General features: G+C 44.5%; 1 protein-coding gene across 1 annotated transcript; it reads right to left on the bottom strand.

The window, feature by feature from the left end:
• Positions 1–17,650: 17,650 nt before the first annotated feature.
• Positions 17,651–23,681, bottom strand: LOC117833757 (uncharacterized). Its single transcript, XM_072295580.1, has 6 exons — positions 22,909–23,681; positions 22,524–22,806; positions 20,105–20,330; positions 19,870–20,023; positions 19,623–19,772; positions 17,651–19,536 (listed from the first exon to the last, which is right to left on the bottom strand). The coding sequence occupies exons 1-6, from the start codon at positions 23,011–23,013 to the stop codon at positions 17,935–17,937; spliced, it is 2,520 nt and encodes an 839-aa protein (XP_072151681.1). The 5' UTR covers positions 23,014–23,681; the 3' UTR covers positions 17,651–17,934.
• Positions 23,682–24,310: the final 629 nt, after the last annotated feature.

Raw genomic sequence — 24,310 nt, forward strand, 5'->3', positions numbered from 1 at the left:
TTAAAGTACGGCATGGACGCATGGTGCCATCTATCCATGGTGGTTGGGTATTTGGGCATTGTCAAACGCGTGTCAGTGAATTTTCTACGACCGGCAGATTTCTGGTCGTTTGTTCAGAGCCTTCTTCACGTTTGTTCAACTTGCTTAAGGTGCAGGCAGCTCAACTTGCTTGCTACGACCGGAAGATTTCTGGTCGTTTGTTCAGAGCCTTCTTCACGTTCTTGCATACTATCTAGGCAGGTCACACTTTTTATGTTATCTTTGCGCGCGATTATTTTTTTTTCTTTGTTTGGTTTTCTGTGTGCATCCTTGTGGCTCGTGAGTCTATCGAGCTTCTATTTTGTTAAGTTTCTATTTTATTTGAATGGACCTCGTCGGTGACTGGACTGTATTTTGACCGACATGCACACGGCGGCCTGCATGCAGCTGTAGTAGGTGAGGTATTGACTTGGCACGGACTGAACCGCCGGCATGCAGTAGGTGACCCTAGAAACGCGTATGTGTGGGACCTTGGATAGAAACTGAGAGGGGACCAATCAAGTAATAGAGGGGCAGTAATCGATCTCCAGAATCATGATATGTTTCAATGCACTTTTCGTCAGCTCATCCATGTTTCAACCTTGCCTTGTCTTTATGCTGCAGCACCAATCTACCATATCTCTCGTTTGCTTAGAAACTTGATGTTGTATTCATCCTGCCTACGTACCATTTTTGCAATAGTGAAGACCTGACAGATTTAAAGTGTATGATCGACCTTGTCTGACGTCAGGAGTTGTTTTGCCAAGATTGTAGGGTTCAACGGTCATGGTTTGTGAGTTTAAGTTCATGCAATTAGGTAGCAATAGGCTTAAGGTTTTAAGATTATCAGATTCACCCCGTCAAGAGTTTCAGTTTTTTTTCATGCCCACTACACCGTACCAGCACCCGTCACCAATCTGGCCCTCAACCGACGGCAACTTTTCACTTCTCAAAGCACCCAGAAATCCGGCCAACAACTCTAATCACCTTTCATATTTGACTTGCTCAAAAGATTTAATAGTCGACTGAAATCTAGCTAGGAAAGTGTGTAAACATAACTCAAAGCATATCGGAATCAAATGTGCATACAGTCTATTTATGTTAAAAAAGTTCCTAGTGTCATGCATCAAATCTGCAAGAGAGTAGGCAAACCAATGTTCTAGCTCACGATCCTTCGGAGTGTTCCAACGATATAGTAACTTATATGGTGGTCTATCACTAGTAGAGAATTAGCTTTCCATGCGCCCCCTTTTGTCCCGGTTTAAAGTTGGCCCGGGATAAAAAGTTCACTAACCGGGACTAAAACTCGGTCACTGGTGGGGGCTCACCAACCGGGACCTTTTATCCCGGTTGCAAAGGCTAGTGGGAAAAAAAGACTCTGAGAGGCCTTTTATCCCGGTTTGAAACACCAACCGGGATAAAAAGACCCCCCCTTTTATCCCGGTTGGTAACACCAACCGAGATAAAATGGTCAAGAGCCTTTTATCCTGGTTTGTAATACCAACCGGGATAAAAGGGGGTCATTTATCCCGGTTGGTGTTTCAAACCGGGATAAAAGGGTCCCCAACGAGGTGACTGGAAGGTGGCTGGAAGGGGATTAAATCCTCGAACCCTTTTATCCCAGTTGGAAACACCAACCGGGATAAAAGGGAGTCTTTTATCCCGGTTGGTGTTTCCAACCGGGATAAAAGGGTCCCCCACGAGTTAATACAAAAGGATAGCATCCCCTACATACTCAGATGTGGTGTGTAGGTGGGATGGCAAGGAAGCTACGCGCGAGGCTGGAGGTTGTGGGTTCGAATCCCACGAACCGCGCACGCGCACATTTCCCGGACTAAAGCCCAATTCTCTACTAGTGTATCGTACATCTCTCCTGCTTGTGGAGCAGACAATTACGCTGTAATCCACTATTAAATGCGAGAAACATCTTATTTTCTTTAAAATATGCAGCGTCTATTGTTTTGATGCATTTTATGTTGTGAAACTTGTATCGGCTATCATTTTCGGGATGGATAAAGGTAATTAGTGGCCGTGGTTATTCATTGGCCCATCACAATGCCCCCACAGCAACTTCATCGGGAGTTTCTTTTGAATTTAGGTTCCCTACATGTTTTTAAGATCCAAGATCCAAGATCCAAGTCACTTGATATGTCTAGCAAATTTCCCACTCTTTATGTTAACGTCCAATTAAGCATCAGTCGTGATCTCTGGGAACGTCTTCTGTATTTCTTGAGAACGCATGCATATATGAATGATTGTCATGCTCCTAATTAATCTGACACACGATGTTAGTATTCGTCTAATTTGAGCTAGCAATAGGAATTTCCTCACCAGTTTAGTAATTGCTCTGTTTTTTTCCATACCATTGCAAATTATCTAACATTATGTCTGATTCAAGATTATTGTTGTGTTTACTGCTGCATCGGGGCCGGCTGCCTGTGCGCCTGCACCTCGGGCTGGCCGCTGCCCGCGAGCGGCGCAGAGGCGCTGCCGCCATGCGCGCCCCCGCGCCGCTCGCCTGGTGCCAGCCGCACGCCCTCTGCCCACACCCCCACGCCTGGGGCTGGCCGCCACTGCTGCCGGGCACGCTCGCCGCCTGCGCCGGCTAGGGCCAGGGAGAGAGTGAGAGATGAGCTTGGAAGGGATCAAGAGAGGTAAGGCATAAGCGTGTGGGTGGGGGACGGAGACAAGGTGCTGAGCCTGGCCAACCTGGTTCAGCCAATGGAAGATCATCATTTCAGAGGTGTGGATCGGTGATGTGGCAACCACCATAAATTTAGAAAGCATTTGTACTTATGGGCAATAAAACTGCCGGGCAACAGATCTGCTGGTGAGCGGCATTATAGCCCGACAACACAGATAATTTAAACAAATACAAAGTTTTTTAAAATTAGTAAATGAATTCAAACATGTCTGAAACTTGTACATATGAACATAAATATCGCATAGTGCATCTAAAAATTACTGGTGGATAGAAATCGTATTTTTTATGAATTAGTTAGTTCACATGTTACTGTAGTACTAAGTTAATAAATGTTGCAGATGAAGTATCCATTTGTGAACAATATGTATTCCAATTTTCTTATAACATATTAAAACTTTTATGTCAATATTGTGAACTCATAAAATGATTCCATACCAATTTATATAGTTTTTGGACCACGTTTAGATATTATTAGAATTTATTTTCACTAAAAGTTTTAATAGAAGTGAGAAATGTACCTAAAAACTTTGTGAATCTTTCATGGACTTTCATGGTTTGAGTTAAAATGAAACATGTGTTTTTAACATCATTTTTTCTGAAATTTTTTTATCTTATTTGTGAAAATTTTAGTTCAAATACATGTTAATTGCAATAAACATCCTTATAATCATTTAAACCATAGAAAATAGTAAATCACTTATAAATTTTTTGCCACGCTTACACAACAACATATTCGCGTAGTCTAATATATGTTAAAAATATATCATGATATGTAAAATAAAGTTTTTAAATAGTTTAAATTTTTTTGTCCTTCCCATCCATATAAATTGAAAAACATTTGTGCTGGCGGGTGACATAAGGACACGCCAGCACAAATCCTCATTTGTGCTGGTGTGTCCTTATGTCACCCACCAGCACAAATAGAGGTCATTTGTGACAGAGTGATCCCAAACCCTTTTAGGTTTGTGGGTGGCAACATCGCACGCCAACATGAGCCAGCACAAATCTTTTATGGCCTAGTGCATGGATAGCTTTGTATTCGGTTTGGTTATGTATCCTATTTACATCCGGACATAAGAGCAAATCTATCTATAACCTACCTAACACAACAGCAAGGTATTTGTTACATGTGATAAACACAATCTTAACCATCTCTATCTCTAACAGCCTCCCTCAATCTAAAAGATCCTTTTCTCTTGAGATTTAGATTTCCTAAACTCTTTAAGCTTCTGAACTTGCAATGGTTTGGTTTGGTAAACCTATCAGCAAGCTGGTCCTTGATACCTATGAGCCAAACTTGAAGTTGTTTCTTTCTCTTACAAAATAAAAATCAATTTTGACGTGCTTTGCTCTTGCATGAAACACGAGATTCACGGACAAATATGTAGCTCCTAAGTTATCACACCATACACATGGAGGCTCATCTCGATTTAATACAAGCTCAGCTAGCAATGATTCCAACCAGATCAGTTCAGCTGTAGCATTCATCATAGACTTTTATTCAGTCTCAGTACTTGACCTTGATACATTAGCTTTTTTCCTAGCACTCCACGAAACAAGGTTACTACCACTAACAGAAACAGCAGATATGCCGAGTGTAAATTCTTTGCCGAGTGCTTTTTGTTGGGCACTCGGCAAACACGCCGTTTGCCGAGTGTCTCCGCCTATACACTCGGCATACATAATACACTCGGCAAACATCGTATTTGCCGGGTGTCACAGAGAAAACACTCGGCAAACATCCAGACGACACTCGGGAAAGATTTGACACTCGGTAACTCTCCAGCATGTGGTTGGCACGTGCGCCGTCCGTCAGGGTAGCGGGCCGGCCGTTAGAACTTTGCCGAGTGTCCGTTACCGACACTCGGCAAACTAAGAGGTTGCCGAGTGTCAAATCTTGACACTTCCCTCGACACTCAGCAAAGTACTATTTTGCCGAGTGTTTTCCCACGACACTCGGCAACTTTAAAAGTTTGCTGAGTGTTTTTGTGGGCACTCGGCAAATCCAAAACTTTTTTTCACCTCTGCCCTCCACACTTTTTCTACTCCCCACATACGACATTTGGTACTGCATGTTAAAAGTTGGTCTATTTATTGGTTTGTTTGCTATTTTTAATGAATTAATTTCATGAAGAGAAATTTGTTGATTTAAGTCAAATTTTAACTGCAAGTGATTGAAATAATGGAATAATATCAGTGAAAAAAGTGAAAAAATCATATTCATGTTATTAAATCCGGATTGAGGTCTCATCCAGGAAATTAAAAGAAATTTTGAACATTTTGTTCAGAAAACACGACCACGAATGTGTGGCCAAATGGTTTTTAAATTCTAAAAAAATCAAACGAAGTCTGAAAATCACAAGATTTGTCAAGATGTCATGATATCATACGTGGAGGCTATGGTAAAAAATTGAGAAGGTTTTGCACAATTTGTGACATATGATGCTTACAAACTGAAACATCTTCGCAGAAAATTCGTAGAAGTTAGAAAGGATCCGGTATAGGCAACTTGGAGTTTGACTTCAAAACTTTTTGTATAGGCAACAGACACTATAGATTGGTTCATGTCAAATTTTGGAAATTTTTCGGATCCGTTTGATAATTTTTATTTATTAACTGCCATTATAGAATTTTAATAGATATAAATTCAATTTGAGCTAGAACTGCATGAAATAATGGAATAATATTAGTAGAAAAATCAAATATGCATTGTTGAGTGAATTTGACAAGGTTGTTTCACAGTATATAGGAAAAAAGTTAGTAAAACATGTTATTGAAGGAGTATACATGAAATATAAGTGTACTTTGCCGAGTGTTTGTAAAAGACACTCGGCAAAGTTAATAGTTTGCTGATTGTTTTCTCTCGACACTCAGCAAAGTATGTCCACGGACCCGCTGACAGGCGTGGGTACCGTTTGAAAATTAAAAAAAATAAACCTTTACTTTGCTGAGTGCCAGATCGCGGCACTCGACAAAGCCAGACTTTGCCAAGCGCCAGATCGTGGGAACTCGGCAAACCCCCTGACTTAAGCCCCCCCCCCCCCCCGAGCCTTCTCACGCGAACGCTCACGCGTCCAAACACTTAGTCGCGCTAGTTCTGCCTTTTCTGCCGCCGCTGCCAGCGGCCGCCCCCGCCTGCCCAGCACCCCGCCACCCCCTGACCCCGGCGGCCCGCCCCGCCCACCATCCCCGTCACCCCACCTGCCGCCCCAACCCCGATGCCCGCCCTCCATGCCCGGTGCCAGCACCCCACCCATCACCCCCGCCTGGTGCCCTGCTCCCGTCGCCCCCAGCCCCGTTGCCCCGCCCGCCGCTCCAGGTGCCGGCACCCCACCCCGCCCGCCGCCCCCACCCCCGGAGCCGGCGCCAAGCCCCCGGCGGCCCGCCCCGGGCACAGCTGCCGCCGCCGGACGTCCCCTTGCCCCTCTCGGCCGGCACCCCTCATCCGTCCCGGTAATTCTTCAATCTTTGTTGTTCAAGTTAGAAAATTATAATTAGAAATTAGAAAAGGGTAGAGAGGTGGTAGGATGAATTAGAAATTAGAAATTAGAAAAGGATAGGAAAGGATTTTTTTAGAGAAGATAGAGAGGTGGTAGGACTTTTTTTAGAAATTAGAAAAGGATGTTTGACTTGGCAATCTAAGGTATAAGAACTGTATGTGGATGTCGGCCATTATGCCATTCCGTTGTTGTGGATGTGGTTGTCGGCCTTTGTGCCATTTTATTTGATGCAGGTTATGGAAACCTCCCCATGCAGGGGGGGTGCTGTCGAAATTTTAACTTGACAGTACTATGTTCCTTTTTTTGCAGGAGAGGCTATGTTACCGTCCTCGAGTCGTCACTTTGCAAGATAGCAAGGTGAGGCATCCTACACCTCTCTTTCCATATGATGTTCGTATATCACGTAACCTAGTTAGGCGTCTCCCGTTCGAAAGAGATACGATTGAAAATATGCAGATCTTTGCATATCTATAACCATATCTATTTCGAATTGTCCACGTTTTTTGGACAACCCGAAGATGTGTAGGTGGGTTTAGTTTCCATGGTCTACTCCAATCCGAGATAGAGTTTTAGCAGCACCTCCCTGTTGTTCTTCGGATACACAATCTCCCTTCCAGGACGTGTATTTGGAGAACAGCGGGGAGGTGCTGCCAAAATTCTATCTCGGGTTGGAGTAGACCATGGAAACTAAACCCACCTACACATCCTCGGGTGGGATTAGGACCTATCTTCACCTAATAGACAGTATAGGAACGTGTAGATGCAACGTGATTTTTTATATTACTCGCTGATATGCTAGAGGATGGAGGATCGTCAGTGGATGTACACGGGCTGCTCTAGTTAGAATTTGTTGACCGATGAATGGATTAACAAGACCGATGCTTTCTTGGAATGGGCGTTTGCAAGGGTCAAAGGAGCAAGATCCACTTGGTGTCCGTGTAGCAAATGTGGAAACATGCGTCGGCAAACCAAGCTGAACATGGGTAAATGTAACGACCTCGGTTAAAATCCTTCGCGTTAATCTTAATCAGAGTCCCTGATCCCCTGTCTCAGTTTACCAAGTCTAAGCGCCCACCCTTCAGCCCCGGTTCCGACCCTGGAGATCCGACCCCTCGCCGTTTTCCCCCAGTTCCGACCCCGCCGACCCCCAACCCACCGCCGGATCTTTCTAAGTCCTCCCACAACGCCTCCCTTCAATCTGAGCCGTGGACCACCGAGACTGACCGGTGGACCCACGAGATCTTTCTCCCAGATCTCCCGCGATAGGCGCACTTGAGTTGCATACCCGCTTCAGAGTTCCCTAGCCGCGTGGCTCAACTCCTCCGACGTCCGCCGCTCCGCCTCGTCGCCAGCCACGACCGGATGGATTCCCGTGCCCCCTTCCCCAATCGCAGCGGAAGCTCCTCTGCTACCCTTTCTGCAGCACCTCGTCGCCCGCGCCCATCATCACATCGCCAGATCCCGGCTGCAGAGCCCGATGCCGCCCGTCTTTTCCATCGCCCCTCCACAGTCGCGCCGCCCCGGTCCTCGCTACGCGATGATTCCTCCTCCGCCAACCCAGACCACGGCAGCGACAGCTCCTTTTCCCGCCCTGTTAGAGCTCCGCCCCGATAATCTGTTGCTCCACGCTTGCCCGCGCGACCGCAGCCGCCTGTCTTCTCACCTGAGCGCCCTCGTTTCTAGCGTTATTTTCCCGGTCACTTCCATTAGATCCACCGCACAACAACGCCCGCCTCCGCCAAATCTCAACCACTGGCAAACCCGCGCCTGCGTCGCCCTATCATCGGTGCCCAATGACCGCCGGTGTCATCCCCGAAGTCCTGCTCCACCGCCCTCGTCGCTCAATCGCCGCCCCGGCAGTGCACTCCATCACTTCTTCCCCAGCCTTCGCGTCGCTCCCCCTTCTCTCTTCCGCGCAGCTATAAAAGGGAATGTCGGAGCCCCGTCGGAGTTCCCCTTCGCCATCGCTGTCCTCCCGCTTGCTCCCTGTTTGTGCTCACAGCGCCACCGCCTAAGTCTGAGGAACTCTCCTCTCCACTCAAACACCACCTTTCCCAATCCACCAGCCACTGCTCCCCGTGCTGCACAAGAGCTTGCTTGTGGTCCACAAGAAGCACCATCGCCACCGGAGTACCACCGGACATCCTCGCCGCTATCCCAAGCCTTAGTCTTTCCGCCCAAGCCTGTTCTTTCCTGACCCCAAGCCTCATCTGTAAGACGAAGGTAAGCTACCGACCCTTTGTTCACCTCGTCCGACCCCTCCTATCCGCCCGACCCCGGTTCCGTCTCGCCCGACCCTATCTGTTCCGCCGACCTTTCTCCGCCTCGCTCGAGGGCTCGGCTGTATCTTTTTCCTTGAACTGAGGATGTATGTGTAAAACTTGGGGACTTTTCAGCGTTAAGTCTGAGGACCCCTAGCACATCTATTCCTCTAGATTAAGGGTCAGATCATAAGTTCCTTCCCATCCGACCCTTATATCTTGATCTCTACCAACTCAAGCGAACCTCCCCACCCTCCTGTAACTTGCCGCAAGTTTCTGGGCTCAAACTTGCAAGTGTTGCTGTTGAAATAACCGTCTAAATGCTAATCAATGCATTGCATTCGTGTAGAGCTGCGTCTCGTCGACGGCTTCTACGAGCTGCACCCGACGCCAGAAGACGAAGGTGTAGTCGAGCTCCTGCCTCCAGAAGCCGAAGCCGCCCAAGCAGAAGAGCCGCTTCCCTTCTCCTTGTTCGAAGGCAAGCCCCGGATGCATGAATCCCCTGTGTTTTACCAAACTTGCGCATGCCTTCTTTAACATGCTTGTGCATTTACGTATAGGAGTTGTTTGGAACCATAGATGCATGACTTAGATCCCTTGATCTGATCACTAGCTGTTGGACCGAGTAGATTCCTTGCTTAACTAGGAAACGGTAAAAGCCGAGTGATTCCCTGTCACTCGCGAGTTGTAGGAGTTGGTTGTTTTCTCTTCTATTACAACTATAAGGACGATGGTTGGGCAAGGTGTTGGGTAACTTTTTGGTGGTCGGCTGATCGCCCCGTCTGTCTATGAAACTTGCTAAGGCCCGACAGTGGTGGTGTTCGTGATCAAGTGTTTGAAAGTACTAATCTCATACCTAGTATGGGATGGGGAAGCCTAGTACCTGATTGAACTAGGGCGTGGCTTATACCCCTGCTGTCCCTGGAACGAGGTTCCCATGGTGCATCATGTGGGTGCAAGTGCGGTCACAGTATGGTAGAGACCGAGACTGTGGAGCATTGTATGCCAAGGGAAGTTTGGACCTGACACGCGCCTGGGAATTGATGGGGACGGCCGACACAGGAAGCGACCCTTGTGGTGCGCGGATGTCGTGAGATTAGGTTCGCCATGCATGGTTAAGAAACTCGAATCGATTCATCTGCCTCTCACAGTTTGAGATTGCTTGATCGCTATGTCACCCTGAGTAATAAAGGAATCTGATGATGACATGGTCTTGATGATGATATATATACCTTTTGGTTGGTTCTATGGTTGCTTAGAATATGTTGCAAACTTAGACCGGATAATGAACTCAGAACCGGAGCTAAAACTTGAAAGTAGGGATACACCTAGCGCTTTTGGCAAAACAAACCCCTCAGCCAGAAGGCCTTGCATGTCTAGAAGTGGTGGAGTAGAGTACTCCCTGTCGGTTAAGTCTTGTTGAGCTTAGTAGCTCAGCCTTGTTGTGGCTCTTTTCTTTTTCAGGTGAAGTTGCTGCCTCTGAGCCTTCCTCCGCTAGCACTTGGCCGCCCCAACTCCCTTCGGGTTCGACGGTTGAGTGGGATCCCTCCTCGGACGGTGAGGAGAGGGATCACTGATGTCCCGGTTGGCCTCACCAGGGATGTCCGACCCCGACGAAGTAGCTTCCGCTCGTTGTTTTACCTTCTGTTATTTTTCTTCTGAACCTTGTAAACTCTGATGTTGTTTTATGGCCAAACTCAATGGTTAATCTGGTAACTCAGGGGACTTGTTGTATTCTCTGGAACCGCTCACCTTCATGTGGGTTTGCTATTCGGTCCTGTTCAAGTGCTTAAATCGGATGAAATCCGACAGCACTTCGTGTTTACTTGGTTAAAGCATGAGTGTCGCATATCAGGCGGCTTAATCATGTTTAATCAAGCAAATCCGAAGTGGATCCGCCACAGTAAACATCTTGTTAAGCATGGATTTATGTCAGACTATACCAGGTGGATCTACCATGGTGAAGCCGATCGTGGGAGAGACGAGGTCGTCAGACAACGCATCGAGGACTATGATGATGATGCTAGGGTGGGAGACATGTTAGATGACTATCATGAAGCATGTAGTGAGGAGGAGCCTGAGGCTACCGCAAAGGCGTATTACGACATGTTGTCTGCGGCACAGCAACCCCTTCACAGGCATACCAAGCTTTCTCAACTAGATGCCATTACATGTCTAATGGCCGTGAAGTCCCAATTTAGCTTGAGTCGAGACACCTTCGATATTATGTTGACAGTTTTTGGGAGCCTGCTCCTGGAGGGTCACATCTTGCCAAAGAGCATGTATGAGGCACAGAAACTCCTTCGTGCACTTAAGATGCCATACGAGCAGATACATGCTTGCCCAAAGAGATGCATCTTATTTAGGAAAGAGTATGCGGAAGCAAAGTACTGTGTGAAGTGCGAATCGTCTAGGTTCTTGGAGGTAGACTCTGGTGATGGTCAGAAGAAGCAGCTTGCAATCCCCGTGAAGATCCTACGGTACCTTCCCTTCATACCGAGGATCCAATGGCTTTACATGACTGAAGAATCCACGAAACAGATGACATGGCACAAAAACGAACATCAATATAATGCTGAGAAACTCGTACACCCATCCGATGGTGAAGCCTAGACAAGGTTTGATGCGATTTATCGTGAGAAAGCTCTAGAGGCCTGTAATGTACGTGTTGCACTGGTAACAGATGGGTTCAATCCATATGGAATGGCGGTTGCCCCATACACCTGTTGGCCCATGTTCGTTATCCCCCTCAATCTCCCCCCTGGTGTCCTCTTTCAACGATAGAACATATTTTTGTCGTTGATAATTCAGAACACCCGGGGAATAATATGAGTGTGTATATGGAGCCTCTGATTGATGATTTGGTCTGTGCTTGGAAAAAAGGGTATGGACATACGACCGAGCTACAAAGATAAACTTCAAGATGCATGTTTGGTACCAGTACTCCCTGCATAACTTGCCAGCATATGGTATTTTCTGCGGCTGGTATGTTCACGGGAAGTTCCCATGCCCAGTATGCAAGGCTTCTTTGAAGTTAATTTGGTTAACGAAGGGTGGCAAGTATTCTTCATTCGACAAACATCGACAATTCCTCCCTCCTGACCATCCATTTAGACGAGACATCAAAAACTTTACAAAAGATGTCATAGTTAACGACCCCACACCGCAGATGATGACCTTAGCCGCAGTTCGTGCTCAGTTAGACGCTCTCGAGGTCAATAATCAAGAAGGTGGTTTTGTGGATATGGCGAGCAACATGCTTGGACTCAAAAGTCGTGCTTGTGGAACCTCCCCTATTTTGATAACCTTCTTTTTTCACATAACATTGATGTAATGCAGACTGAAAAGAATATCGCTGAGGCAATTTTTGGTACAATCATGGACATTCCTAATAAGACAAAGGATAACGTTAAGGCTAGAGTGGATCAAGAGAGGTTATGCAACAGATCAAAGCTAGACATGGAGCCGGCAAGTCGTGGAGAAAGCCTAAGGCCGATTTCGTCCTAACAAGGGCCCAAAGGAGGGAGGTACTAGAATGGTTCCAAACGTTAATGTTCCCTGATGGGTATGCAGCGAATCTGAAGAGGGGAGTGAACTTAGCTACTATATGAATCAACAGGCTCAAAAGTCATGATTATCACACATGGCTTGAGCGCCTACTTCTGGTGATGGTTCGAGGCTATGTCCCTAAGCATGTCTGGCAGGTGCTAGCAGAGTTGAGCAATTTCTTCTGCCAGCTTTGTGCCAAGGAGTTATCTCGTACCGTGGTTGTAGAAATGGAAAGAATGGCACCTGTGTTGCTCTATAAGTTGGAGAAGATCTTTCCACCCGGCTTCTTCAATCCGATGCAGCATATGATTCTGCACCTCCCGTATGAAGCATGAATGGGGGGGCCTGTGCAGGGCCCTTGGTGCTATTCAATTGAGAGATGTCAAAAGGTTCTTCGAACTAAATGTAAAAATAAATGCAAAATTGAAGCATCCATTACAGAGGCATATATTCTGGAGGAGGTGTCAAACTTCAGAACAAAATACTATGCTGACAACCTTCCTAGCGTGCATAATCCACCCCCTCGTTATAATGACAGCGAAGCTGAATCGAGCCTTAGCATTTTCCGAGGACAACTTGGAAGTGCAAGTGGTGCAACCCAAAAGACCTTGAAACATGAAGAGTGGCGCACTATCATGCTGTATGTGTTGACCAACCTATCCAAGGTGGAGCCGTACATGCTGTAAGTTCTCAACAAACTTGTTCTCAAGTAGTCACTATTCTGCGTCCAACTCGCATGTTTCTCATTGGTACAGGGAATTCCATCGTCACTTCTGGCGTAAATCAAGGGAACCTACCCCGCACGAAGCGGAGACTCTTCTCAAAGAGGGTACGGTAAATGGAATGCCTGATTTCATTTCTTGGTTCAAACATAAGGTACAGTCCAATTTAGCTCGTACTTAGTTTGATATTACAAGTTGCTCGTACATGCAAATAATATAATGAACCACCCTGCTTGAACTTGCAGGGCCAAACCGATGCGTCTATGAATGTCGAGTTGAGACAGGTTGCCGATAGCTGTGCCTATAGGGTCAGATCGTTTATCGGTTATGACGTCAATGGATATCACTTTCACACAACAAGCCACGAGTAGAGTTGGCCCAATCGAAGAACCACAAATACCGGAGTTTTTACGCCAGGCTTTAATGGAGTCGAGTACCACGGAAGAATTGAAGAAATATACGAACTAACTTTTCATGGTTGCAAAGTTCTTAATCGAGTCATATTCAAATGCCATTGGTTTGATCCATCAGTCATGAGACGGGCCCCTCTCGACCACAGAAGAATTGAAGAAATATACAAACTAACTTTTCATGGTTGCAAAGTTCTTAATCGAGTCATATTAAAATGCCATTGGTTTGATCCATCAGTCATGAGATGGGCCCCTAATCTTGGGCTAGTCGAAATTCGGCAAGCATCTGTCTTACCAGGAGACAATGTCTACATTGCGGCTCAACAGGCCACGCAAGTTTATTATTTGTCATACTCATGCCAAACTGACAACCGTCTTAGGGGTTGGGATGTTGTGTACAAGGTATCGCCACACGGTAAACTACCTATACCAAACAATGAAAATTACAACACTGACCCCAACACATATGACGGAGAGTTCTTCCAAGAAGATAGGCTCGAAGGGAGTTTTGAGATAGACTTAACCGAAGCAAGCAGAATGGAAGTAGACAATGAAAGGGTTGCTGATGAGGACGCTGGAGACGAGGTTCAGAATATGAAGGAGTTAGAATTACTTCAGCGATTACAGTTAGGAAAGGACATTGATGACGACACTCCTTCAGAGCACGGGTGTGATTATATCGACACGCGTGATAGTGATGATGAGACTGATGATCCAACTAATCCCGATCATGATGATTATTTCTAATACATGTATGAGTTGTACTAATTTATTTATTATTTGTCATATCTTCCTAAGTATGTTTAGTTTATTTTGCATATCTTCCTGAGTATGTTTTGTTTATCTGTGCTAATTGGTTTACTCTTTTTAATTCCAAGTGATTGAACAATTGTGGGCAGTACGAGGAAGATCACAGAGCTTTACGAAAAATTCAAAGCTGCAGGTTCAGGGTCAGGTACAGGGTCAGATGCATCGAGGGGTCGAGGGAGGCGGCGAGGCAGGGGTGGAGCCAGGGGTGAGGCACTGGTCGAGGAAACGAAGGAGCCACAAGTCCAAGGTAGAGGCAGGGGTCGAGGAAAGGGTAAAGGGGTGAGGCCCCCGTCGCCTGTACCTTCCCCCTGGTCGTTTGAGGAGGAGGAGGTACCTTCCACGCACGCATCTAGTGATGAGGCGGAGGTACAGGAGGAGCAGAAGCAGGAGCAGGAGAGAGAGGAGAGGGAGGAGGTAGGGGATTCGCAGTCCAAGATCTGGTTGCGAGGTCCCTCGTCCCTCCCAAGGTGACCGATACCTCTTCATAGACGCCCGCTGATTCAACCCACTGGGGCAAAGTAAGTTACTTTAGATATTCTCAATAATTTTGATATGTTGAAAATTACAATAGAAACTAATAATTTATATTAATCACTTGTGCAGGAGTTGGATTAAGCTCAGTGGGGGTAGCCACAATTGCAAGGTCAACGACATCCTTGGTCTTTTGTGCAGGCTACACTTTCCTGGCCTGGTGGTCTTCACCGGACAGGAGGAGCTGGCCTACACGTGGGACCACTACGTCGCCGCCGCTAACGTCGTTGATCGTGACCACAGGACGTTCGCCAACAAGGTGGAACGGGTGAAGGCCGAGCTGTGAGTAAGTATTCCTAGCACTACATTGCTAATACATAACCTTCGCTGGACATTCTTGAAATAATAATTGTATACATCACGTCTATATGCAGGACTTCTATAGATGCCAGGAGGGATTCGAGGCTAGGGCGGCCTCCATCACTGAACAAGCTGCCAACAAGCTTGTGAAGGACATGCACTACGAGGTGCGGGTCCAGGCCATCGTCAACTTCTATGCTGAATTTAGAAGGATGAAGGTCAAAAAAGAAGAGGCAAGGACAATGAACCTGACCAAGGAAGAATTCATGATGGTAAATGCAGAACGTTGATACTTACTTTTTCTGAGATTAATTATACTTAATTTCTTTTGTTATATGTCACACACTTGATGATGTAGGTGCCTCCGTGGTAGTGCCGAGCGCATACCCTGTGCTGGGAAAAAATGGTGGACGTGTGGTTGCAGCTCGGGTGGTTGGATCACCACCTTGCTTGCCGGGAGCGGCGTCTGCAGATGCCATGTGCATCACACCATCAAGGCAGCCTGAGCCTTGATGAATACAGGGTTAAATGGGGTACGCGAATTCATTTCTTTATTCTAACGCTCAATTCTGCATAATTTCTAATCATTTTGCATTTTTGCCGCAGACGTCATCACATGATGGCCAGGATTGCTCCCGGTTCAAGGCATGGGTTATGTCCAAAAAGGGCAAGGCGACGGCCAACATCGACTTCAACCCGGAGGACCCGCCCAAGGCATACAACCATCCAAGCATCCACAACCGCATCACCGAGTACACAGCAATGGCAAGGCAGGTTCATGGGACAGAGTTCGATCCGAGCTCCCAGGATATTGATGCAGAAATTGTGATGAGGGTGGGAGGAGGCAAGAAGCATGGCCGGTATTGGATTGGCGATAGCGTGATCGACATTGCCACTACTCCCACTCTCTCCAAGATCTGAGCAAGGAGCACGGACTCGAGCCCCGCGATACGGGCACGGCCGACCACTGCACAGTTACAGATGGAGGCTCTGCAGGTTATTTCTGTTTGTTTCATCGTTCGTTGACTTTTACGTACCTTTTGATTTGCAATAAGACATTGGGATGAAATTTGTAGGCCTAGGTGGAAGTAGAACGGAAGCGACAGGAGGACTAGAGGCGAGGATCGAGGCAGATCGGCAGATAGAAAGGCAGAGGACAGAGTCGATGTTCCAGTACATGCAGAGTATTTTTCAGAGTTTAGGTCAAACTCCACCACCTATGCCACCGAACCTATTCCCTCCAGCTCCACCTCCTGTAGCTACTCCTGTGAGTCACTTGTCAACCTTACAATCAATCTAGAATTAAACTTGTCAACCTTACAATCAATCTAGAATTAAACTAGAAACTACAGGCACTAGAAACTTACAATAGAAAAGTGACTTATGCAATCTCTTTAACTTTGTGCAGAATCAATCGGTGGGATCCAATGCTTTCTCGGAGCCATCATCTTGGTCGCAGTGGCCATCGTTTCCTCCTCAGTGACTTGTTTGAACGGCTAGTGTGTTAAGCATACTTGTGAATTACTTGTTTAAACTAGAACCTATACTTGTGAATGTTATTTGTGTGCCTGTGATGCTTGTGATGCAATTTATATGCCTGTGATGCGTCTGTGATTGTTATTTGAGAGGGTTCTTTATACGTAACAAATCTGTAAAACAGGACGAGGATGGACACTTTGTGGAGTGTTAACACTCGGCAAAGAGGCCAAATTCTGTTATTCTGGGACTACTTTGCCGAGTGTTTTCGTTATAACACTCGGCAAAGGCGCCATAAAATGCTGGTGGTTGGCGCTTCTTTGCTGAGTGTCTGTGGAGGACACTCGGCAAAGAGGCCAAGTTTTGCCGAATGTCACGACCACGACACTCGATGAAGTATGTAAATTTTGCTGAGTGTCAAGGCAACAGCACTCGGCAAAATATAAATCTTTGCCGAGTGTTCTTCCGTCTGACACTCGGCAACAACTCCGTTATCGTGACAGTCTGTCAACATCTTTTTGCCAAGTGTTTAACTTTGCTGAGTGTTTTTTGACACTCGGCAAAGATACTATTTGCTGACGGAATATTCGTCGAGTCCTCTTCGCTGAGTGTTACACTCGGCAAAGCCTTTGCCGAGTGTTTTTGGGGCTTCGCCAAGTGCCTGGGGCACTCGGCAAACCTACTGTTTCCCGTAGTGTACCAAAGTAAATGGCAAATCCACATGTGGAGCGTCTACCATCTACACTTCCCGCTCAATCAGCATCTAAAAAGGCACCGACAATACTAGAACTGTCTTCCAGATCTTTAATTCCAAAACAACTGTGTATTTGACATACCTCACTGCAGTCCAATGTATCAGCATCTGAAAAGGCACCGACAAGACTAGAACTTGTCTTCCAGATCTTTAATTCCAAATCAAGTGTGTATTTGACATACCTCACTGCAGTCCAATGTAGAAAGGTAGGAGCATGTAAAAACTGAGATACCTTATTAATTGAGTAAGATAGATCTGGTTGAGTGAGTGTGAGGTATTGAAGAGCTCCAACAATACTTCTATACCAAAGTACTATGCACCACAATGCATGACAATCATGGCCGTGCCGGCGAGGGGGCCTACCGATTCAGCCGCGAAGTGCCCGAGCAACGGCAGGTACGAGGCACGAATGAACTCGACCACGACATCGAGAGAGCCCCGGCCTCGACTCTCAGAGAGCAAGACGGTCCAAACGAAGAGGTAGGCGCAGACGCGCGACGCTGGGGAACTTTGGTCAAAATATGAGGGTTACATTAAAGATGCTAATGCATTTATAACATTTAAAGTAAAACTTTTTACTAGATGTTGAAATATTTAATATGGTTTAACAAGATGTTTAATAAATCTTTCGTAGTTTTGTAAGTCACAAAACAGAATATCGGTGATCATTCACATGGACTACGCAAGAAAACTAATATGGGCTGACATGTGCATGTGCTGGGACGACAATTTCGAAGGCTTCTTTCACATGCTCCGTTGCCCGCAGCACACTTGCACACAACGCTTGCGGTGCTCCGCCAGAACTGTCCAAATCATGTCCCCACATATATTTTGTCCAATGCCAACATTTCCTTCTGCATTTTCTGAACAAAGGCAAGCTTATTGCATATGGTCGTTCTTCATTTGGTGCTCTTTCGGCCTCTTTTCACGCAAGGTCGATCATCTTGCTTGGGGTGATCCTGGGCCGCAAGAATTGCGGAAGTATGTCTCCAAAAAAACAGAATGCCAGCATATATCTCTCTACAAACCATAAGAACTGGAGCAAATATCCCAACAACAGAAATAACAAGTACTGCCAGGACAGCTCCAATGGCACATATGATAAAAAGTGGCAACAAAATGGCGGGTTCCCATCGGAGGGGAAGGACAAATACAGTGATGACTCCCATGGCATACCAGGTTAACCGAGTTGTAACGACGACCTTCACCCATGACCATAAACTGCTGGGATTCAGTAGGATGAGAACAGCCTGTATAGCTCCTATCGCAAATAAGATCACCAGTTTCGTCCATGAACTCCGGCGACCCAGTTTACTCAAGTAGCAGAAGAGAATACTGTTGAGCGTATATGCTATGGCAAGGAAGGCTACCGGAGCCATAATGACCTTCAGGGTCGTTACCACCCATGACCATGAATTGCTAGGATTATTCAATAGTCCAACTACTCCGACAATTGTAGTCAGTACAGCTTTTATGGAAAATAATAAGATGGATCGTGATCTTGAACTACTCCTGAGATCATGTAGAGCGATGTTAACTCTATCCACAGCTTCAGTGACATAAAAGGTTATGAAAGCCTGAGCAACATTTAGGGTCGTCATTACCACCCATGGCCATGAACTTCTGGTCTTCGATAGTACGAGAACTGCAACCAGTAGTATATATCCTGTGGCAAATAAGGTCACCTGTAACCATGTCCTGGGACTCGGTAAGTCTTGGAACAGACCTCTAGCCATTGCCAAAAGACCCACTATTTCTATGGCAAGTAATGTTACCAGAGCTGTGAGGACCTTTAGGATCAGTACCACCCATGAGCATGAACTGCTAGGATTCAGTAGGACAAGAACTGCAACCAGCATGGATCCTTTAAATAAGGTCATCCTTGACCATCTCAGGGGATTCGGAAAGTTGAGGATGAGAGCTGTAGCGACAAGGTCCCTAAATCCGTTAGCATGTAATGTTAGCAGAGACGTGATGACCTTCAGGGTCAGTACTACCCATGACCATGAACTGGTAGGATTCAGTAGGACGAGAACTGCAGCCACTATAGATCCTATAGTAAATATGGTCATCCGTGACCCTCTCCTAGGATGAGGTAAGATAAAGATGAGATGTGTAGTCATAAGGCCCAAAACTCCTAAGGCAAGTAATGCTACCAGAGCTGTGAGAACCTTCAGGGCCAGTACCACACACCATGAGCTGCTAGGATTCAGTAGGATAAGAACTGCATCTGGTACAGCTCCTATGGCAAATAAGATCACCCATGGCCATGAACTCATGCGATGCTGCTGGTAGACGAGAATTATAGCCACAACACCTGTGGAAAATAAGGTTATCGGAACCGTGAGGATTTTCAAGGTCGATACCACCCATGACCATGTGCTGGTGTGGTACTTGCTAGGATGAGAACTGCAGCCACAATTCCTATGGCAACATCGGGGGTCATCGTTTTGACCCAATACCATAAAAAGTTGGGATCCTGTGGGATGAGAGGAAGCCATCTGTCATAAGAGTACTATTAGCTGAATGCACGAGTTTAGCATCAAGTTTTTTTATTACACATTTGCTAGGGTGGAGCTAGCAGTACCTGGACTTCATTAAGCTTTTTGATTATACATCCTGTGGTGGGCCTTCTATCTTTGTCATAGTTAACACATTCTATTGCTATCGAGACACACATGTGTACTTGTTGACTATAGGCTGCATTCGACAATCTGTCCCTCCATTTTCCAACCACCTATAGTTTTCCACGGTAATTATATCACAATAAGAAAACTATTACTCCGGGAGCAGGATAGAAATATGCAAAAAGGCTGGAGCGGTTCATATCTTACCTCATTAGGAAGGTGTGCCACAGATTCTTCACTAAGGGGATACTCTGGGAGTTTGGATCCTGTCATTAGCTCCAGGATTATAACACCCAAACTGAATATATCTGCCTTCGGTGATATCGACCCATGAGACTTGTACTCTGGTGCCATGTATGCACTGCATGATGTAGCAAGAGAATGAACATGTGTACATGTTAGTTGGGTACATTGGGTACCATTCTGAAGGCGATTAGCTTACAGTGTCCCAATAGGGTTTTTGGTCATATTTTGAGATTTGTTTGTGTCAAAGAATCTCGATGTACCAAAATCTGCAATTTTCGGTGCCATATTGTGATCCAGTAATATGTTCGCGGGTTTAAGGTCCATGTGAGCAATATTGTGTTTCGTGTGAAGGTAGTGCAAACCAGAGCAAATCCCCATGATTATGTCATATCTCACTTGCCACTCGAGGCCACAAGATGCATCTGTAGAAAACAAAATAAAAAGGCAAAATTAACATTGAGAAATCTTACTATTACTAATTGGAGGCTCCTTTTGAAACCTCCAGGTGAAGCCACCTAGGATTCCTAGGTGGACACCCTAGAAAAAGAGTGAAATCCTAGAAATTCTCACAAAAAAGCAAAACATTCAACCATCAATCGATAGATTCAAATCATCATAGCCATTGGATCTATTATGTTTTTATAAAAATTACCCACCTACGCCATTATGAAAATAGCCTAAAGTAACCCCTTAATCTCCATCAAAATTACCCACTTATACCATTATAAACAATATTTAAAATAACCCCCTAATTTGCAACTGAATTGCCTACCATATTTACTTAAAGTAACCCATTAAATTTGCATCTATATTACCCACACATGCCATTATTAAAAATAACATGAGGTTACCCTACGTTTTAATCAAATAACCTTAATTAAAAATATACAACAATATATGATTCTAAATCGTCTATATCTTACACTATTGGTATACGATATAATAATTAAGGTCTTTACGTATGATGTATGTCACCATTTATAAGGAAATAAAGTGATGAGAATATAAATTTCTATGCTAAAATTGTATCTCAAAATTAGGGTTCATTAAACAAATTCAAGCGCATACCTGCGATGCAAAGTGAAAAGTTAAAGATTATAAATGTGGATGAAAATATTATAGAGTAATTACTAACTAAAACTATCATAATCAGATGAAGATATTAAGTATATATCTACATAAGTATTATGTTTGAATATTTAACAAACGAGAGGTAGCTTATGGTAATAGTTTTGTAGCAATGTAGTCTTATTTTGTTCCATTGGAGACTCTGCATTAGTTCCCACGAGACAAGCTAGAAAAAAGAGATTTATTATATTTTCTAACCACGAGACAAGCTAGAAAAAAGAGATAAATTCTCATAAAAATTAAAAAATATCAAACACCTAAACTCTAATAATCATAGCCATTGATCTATTATATTTTCTAAAAAGTTACCCACCACTGTCATTGTGAAAATATTCAAAAATGAGCTCTAAACCTGTATCTAAATTATCAAGCTCAGCTATTATAAAAAATAATCTAAAGTAACCCCATAATATTCATCCAATTTAGTAATACACATCATTATAAAGCATAACTTAAAATGTCATTAAAAATTTTATTTATGTTACCCACGAATGTCGTTATTAAAAATAAACACCTAAATCTTAATCTAATTATCTTCATGTGCATCATACAGAAATGTCAAAAAGTAAACTAATATATGATTCTAAATTACCTATTTATGTCATTGTTAATATAAAAATACTAAGTTAAAGTATATACACATGATGAGTGCTACCATTGAGACCATTTATACAAGTATGTGAGGAATCGATGAAAAATATTGATTTGTATGCTAAACATAATGTATGGAGGATTGGAGGTGTGATACAAAATAGAAAAAGTATGAATATGGATGAAAAAGTGCATAGAGTAATTATTAATTCAAAATCAATCACAACTGGATAAAGATAGGTACATATCTATATATATCTATATAAGTATTATGTTGAAGTATTGAAAAATAAGAGAGTAGTAATTAAACAATTTTGATTATTAGCTAGAGTTTAATTTCTAAATAATTTTTAAATACAATAGCTTTTAAAAATATAAGCCCGTGCGGGAGCACGGGTTGATGGACTAGTTGAAGAAATAAGTTTGCATGTCTTTTACATGCAACTGAGTGCTCGAAGGGTAAAACTAAAATTGTGTGGTGGTGGGTGCTGCGATCCACGTGATTGGTAAGGTGTGCAATGTGGGTCGCGTGTTTGGTTGCCTGATCAGACCCCCACACACACACCAAAATCCAGGTTTAGGGACTGTATTAAAAACAATGTCGATTGCTATCCACCAAACCAAACATCAATAATCAAGACCAATTTGATCCACATAACACTGCAAACCAAACACGATGGAATCGCACGAGGCCGCATATATAGCATCAGGTTGGAGTGGTCTGCTTTCAGATGCTCGGCCATGCTAGTAGAGACAATGCGCCTTACCAATCACGCGGGATGTGTAGGAGCACATGCATCTTCCTTATAATAAAAGAAATGTAATATAGTTCGTGCAATTTCCCAGAGCGAAAACGGAAATGATAGCAACCATACATCGTTACCGCATCCTCGTACCTGAAATGTGATGACGAAGGCTTTTGTTAGGCATGTATTCAAGGCAGAGCAGCCTTTCTCGTATTTCAGCCAGGACATGTTTATTTCTTCCGGTGGCTTCCGGCACCGGCACCGGCACACATTCCTTGCTTGAGTCAGCACAGTAGCCTCTGAGTTGCACTATATTTTTGTGCCTCAACCCAAAAAGAGCTGCAACTTCTTTCTCAAACTGGTCATCATCTAGGTCCACATGGGAATTAATAAGCTTCTTCACAGCAACCTCCTCCCCATTTTCAAGAACACCCTGTTCAGACTCATTTTCATGAGTCAGGACATTAGCGCCTGATATATACTGCTAATGCTAACGCTAGCAAATTAAAGAAACGAGGAAGAAATATAGACATACCTTGTAAACCACTCCAAACCCACCTATTCCCAGTATTTGGTTGCTGGAGAAATCACTTGTGATGTCTTTTAGAAAGGCTAGCGACATACGCTCCGGCTTCGACATGGATCTGAAAGTTCCTTTGAAAGCTTTGTTAACTTTCACTTGAAAGCTTTGTTAACTTTCACTTGAAAGCTTTTATGAACAAATCCTTCACAAACAATGTTGTATCCTGAAAACAACAAACGTGACTGTATACTCTACTATGCTATATATTCGAGAGAAGATAGAGTTGAGTAGAATGCCGAGAAGTGTACGACAATGTGGACCAGCTGTGCCGCGTGCTCCACTGGTAGGCGATTTGGTTCGTCAGGTCACCGTAAACGCAAGCAAGCTAAGGAAGCGCGCTCCCAAGCAAGGCTGGGTAGCGCTGGACGCTGCTAGAGCCCAGAAGTGCAGAACCAAAGCTAGATGGAACAAGCAAACCCACAGGTACGACGTACGCAGATCCAGAACAATCTAGCGATTGAACGCAATAAGAAAAGGCTCTGGTTACCTGGTACAAGAAAAACCAGGAGAGGCGCTGAAGAAAATTCGTCCTCAACTCGTGCTAGGAGGAGCTCTAAGCTCTCTGATGGTGGGTGCACGCTAGCTGTCATCTATCAATGGATTGAAGACGATGATTGGGCTGGATTCCAATATTATTGGATTGTAAGGATGTATTCCCTATTTGTTGAGCTGTATTAGGAATCCCTTTTAGAGAGTGCATGCGTTGACCTCAAAAAATAGTTCGATCGGTTTCTCAATGCCAGCTTCGTAATGGCATCATAACAGATCAGATCAGGAAGGAAGCACGCATATGTATATGTATGCAACACGCACATGCATACCTCAACTCTCTCACATGTACTGACTACGACGGCTTCTATACTCCCTATAGATTATACGTGCGCATGCAACACGCAAAGGCTGATTCAGCACCAATCATTAATTACATGTGCCCATATAAAGGTTATTTGTTGGCATTAATGATTGAGCCTGGTTGGAAAGACAACTACTCCAAATGAGTCTGGTATCTGAGGGAAAGCTTTTCTTCTTCATTAGAAAAGTTGCAAAGGCTCCTTAAAATAAAGTTATTAAACAAGTTGCAAATAGACATACTACTAGTAAAACTAGTTCACTACATCTCAAAAAAAAAATTAGTTCCCCAACTCGTTTTCCCTGTCTTTTTCTCTTTCACATTTGTCCATTTTTTACCGTAATGTGTGCATATATACAGTTTGCAATCTTAATTGAATTATGATTAGACTCGCTATGAGAGAAACTGGCTTTAATACCGGTTCATAATACCCTTTGGTACCGGATAGGCAACAGATACTACTGTGAAACCGAGAGTAAAAGGCTTGTCTCCAATATCAGTTTC

This window comes from Setaria viridis, chromosome 8 (assembly GCF_005286985.2).
Source record: "Setaria viridis chromosome 8, Setaria_viridis_v4.0, whole genome shotgun sequence".
Lineage (NCBI taxonomy): Eukaryota > Viridiplantae > Streptophyta > Magnoliopsida > Poales > Poaceae > Setaria > Setaria viridis.

Excerpts from the sequence above, each read along its gene's own strand:
- LOC117833757 (XM_072295580.1), bottom strand. The coding sequence starts at position 23,013 with ATGTCGAAGCCGGAGCGTATGTCGCTAGCCTTTCTAAAAGACATCACA. Across the intron at positions 22,807-22,908 it reads GGTTTGGAGTGGTTTACAAG|GGTGTTCTTGAAAATGGGGA; the intron begins GTATGTCTATAT and ends GAGTCTGAACAG. Across the intron at positions 20,331-22,523 it reads CCTTCGTCATCACATTTCAG|ATGCATCTTGTGGCCTCGAG; the intron begins GTACGAGGATGC and ends TGTTTTCTACAG.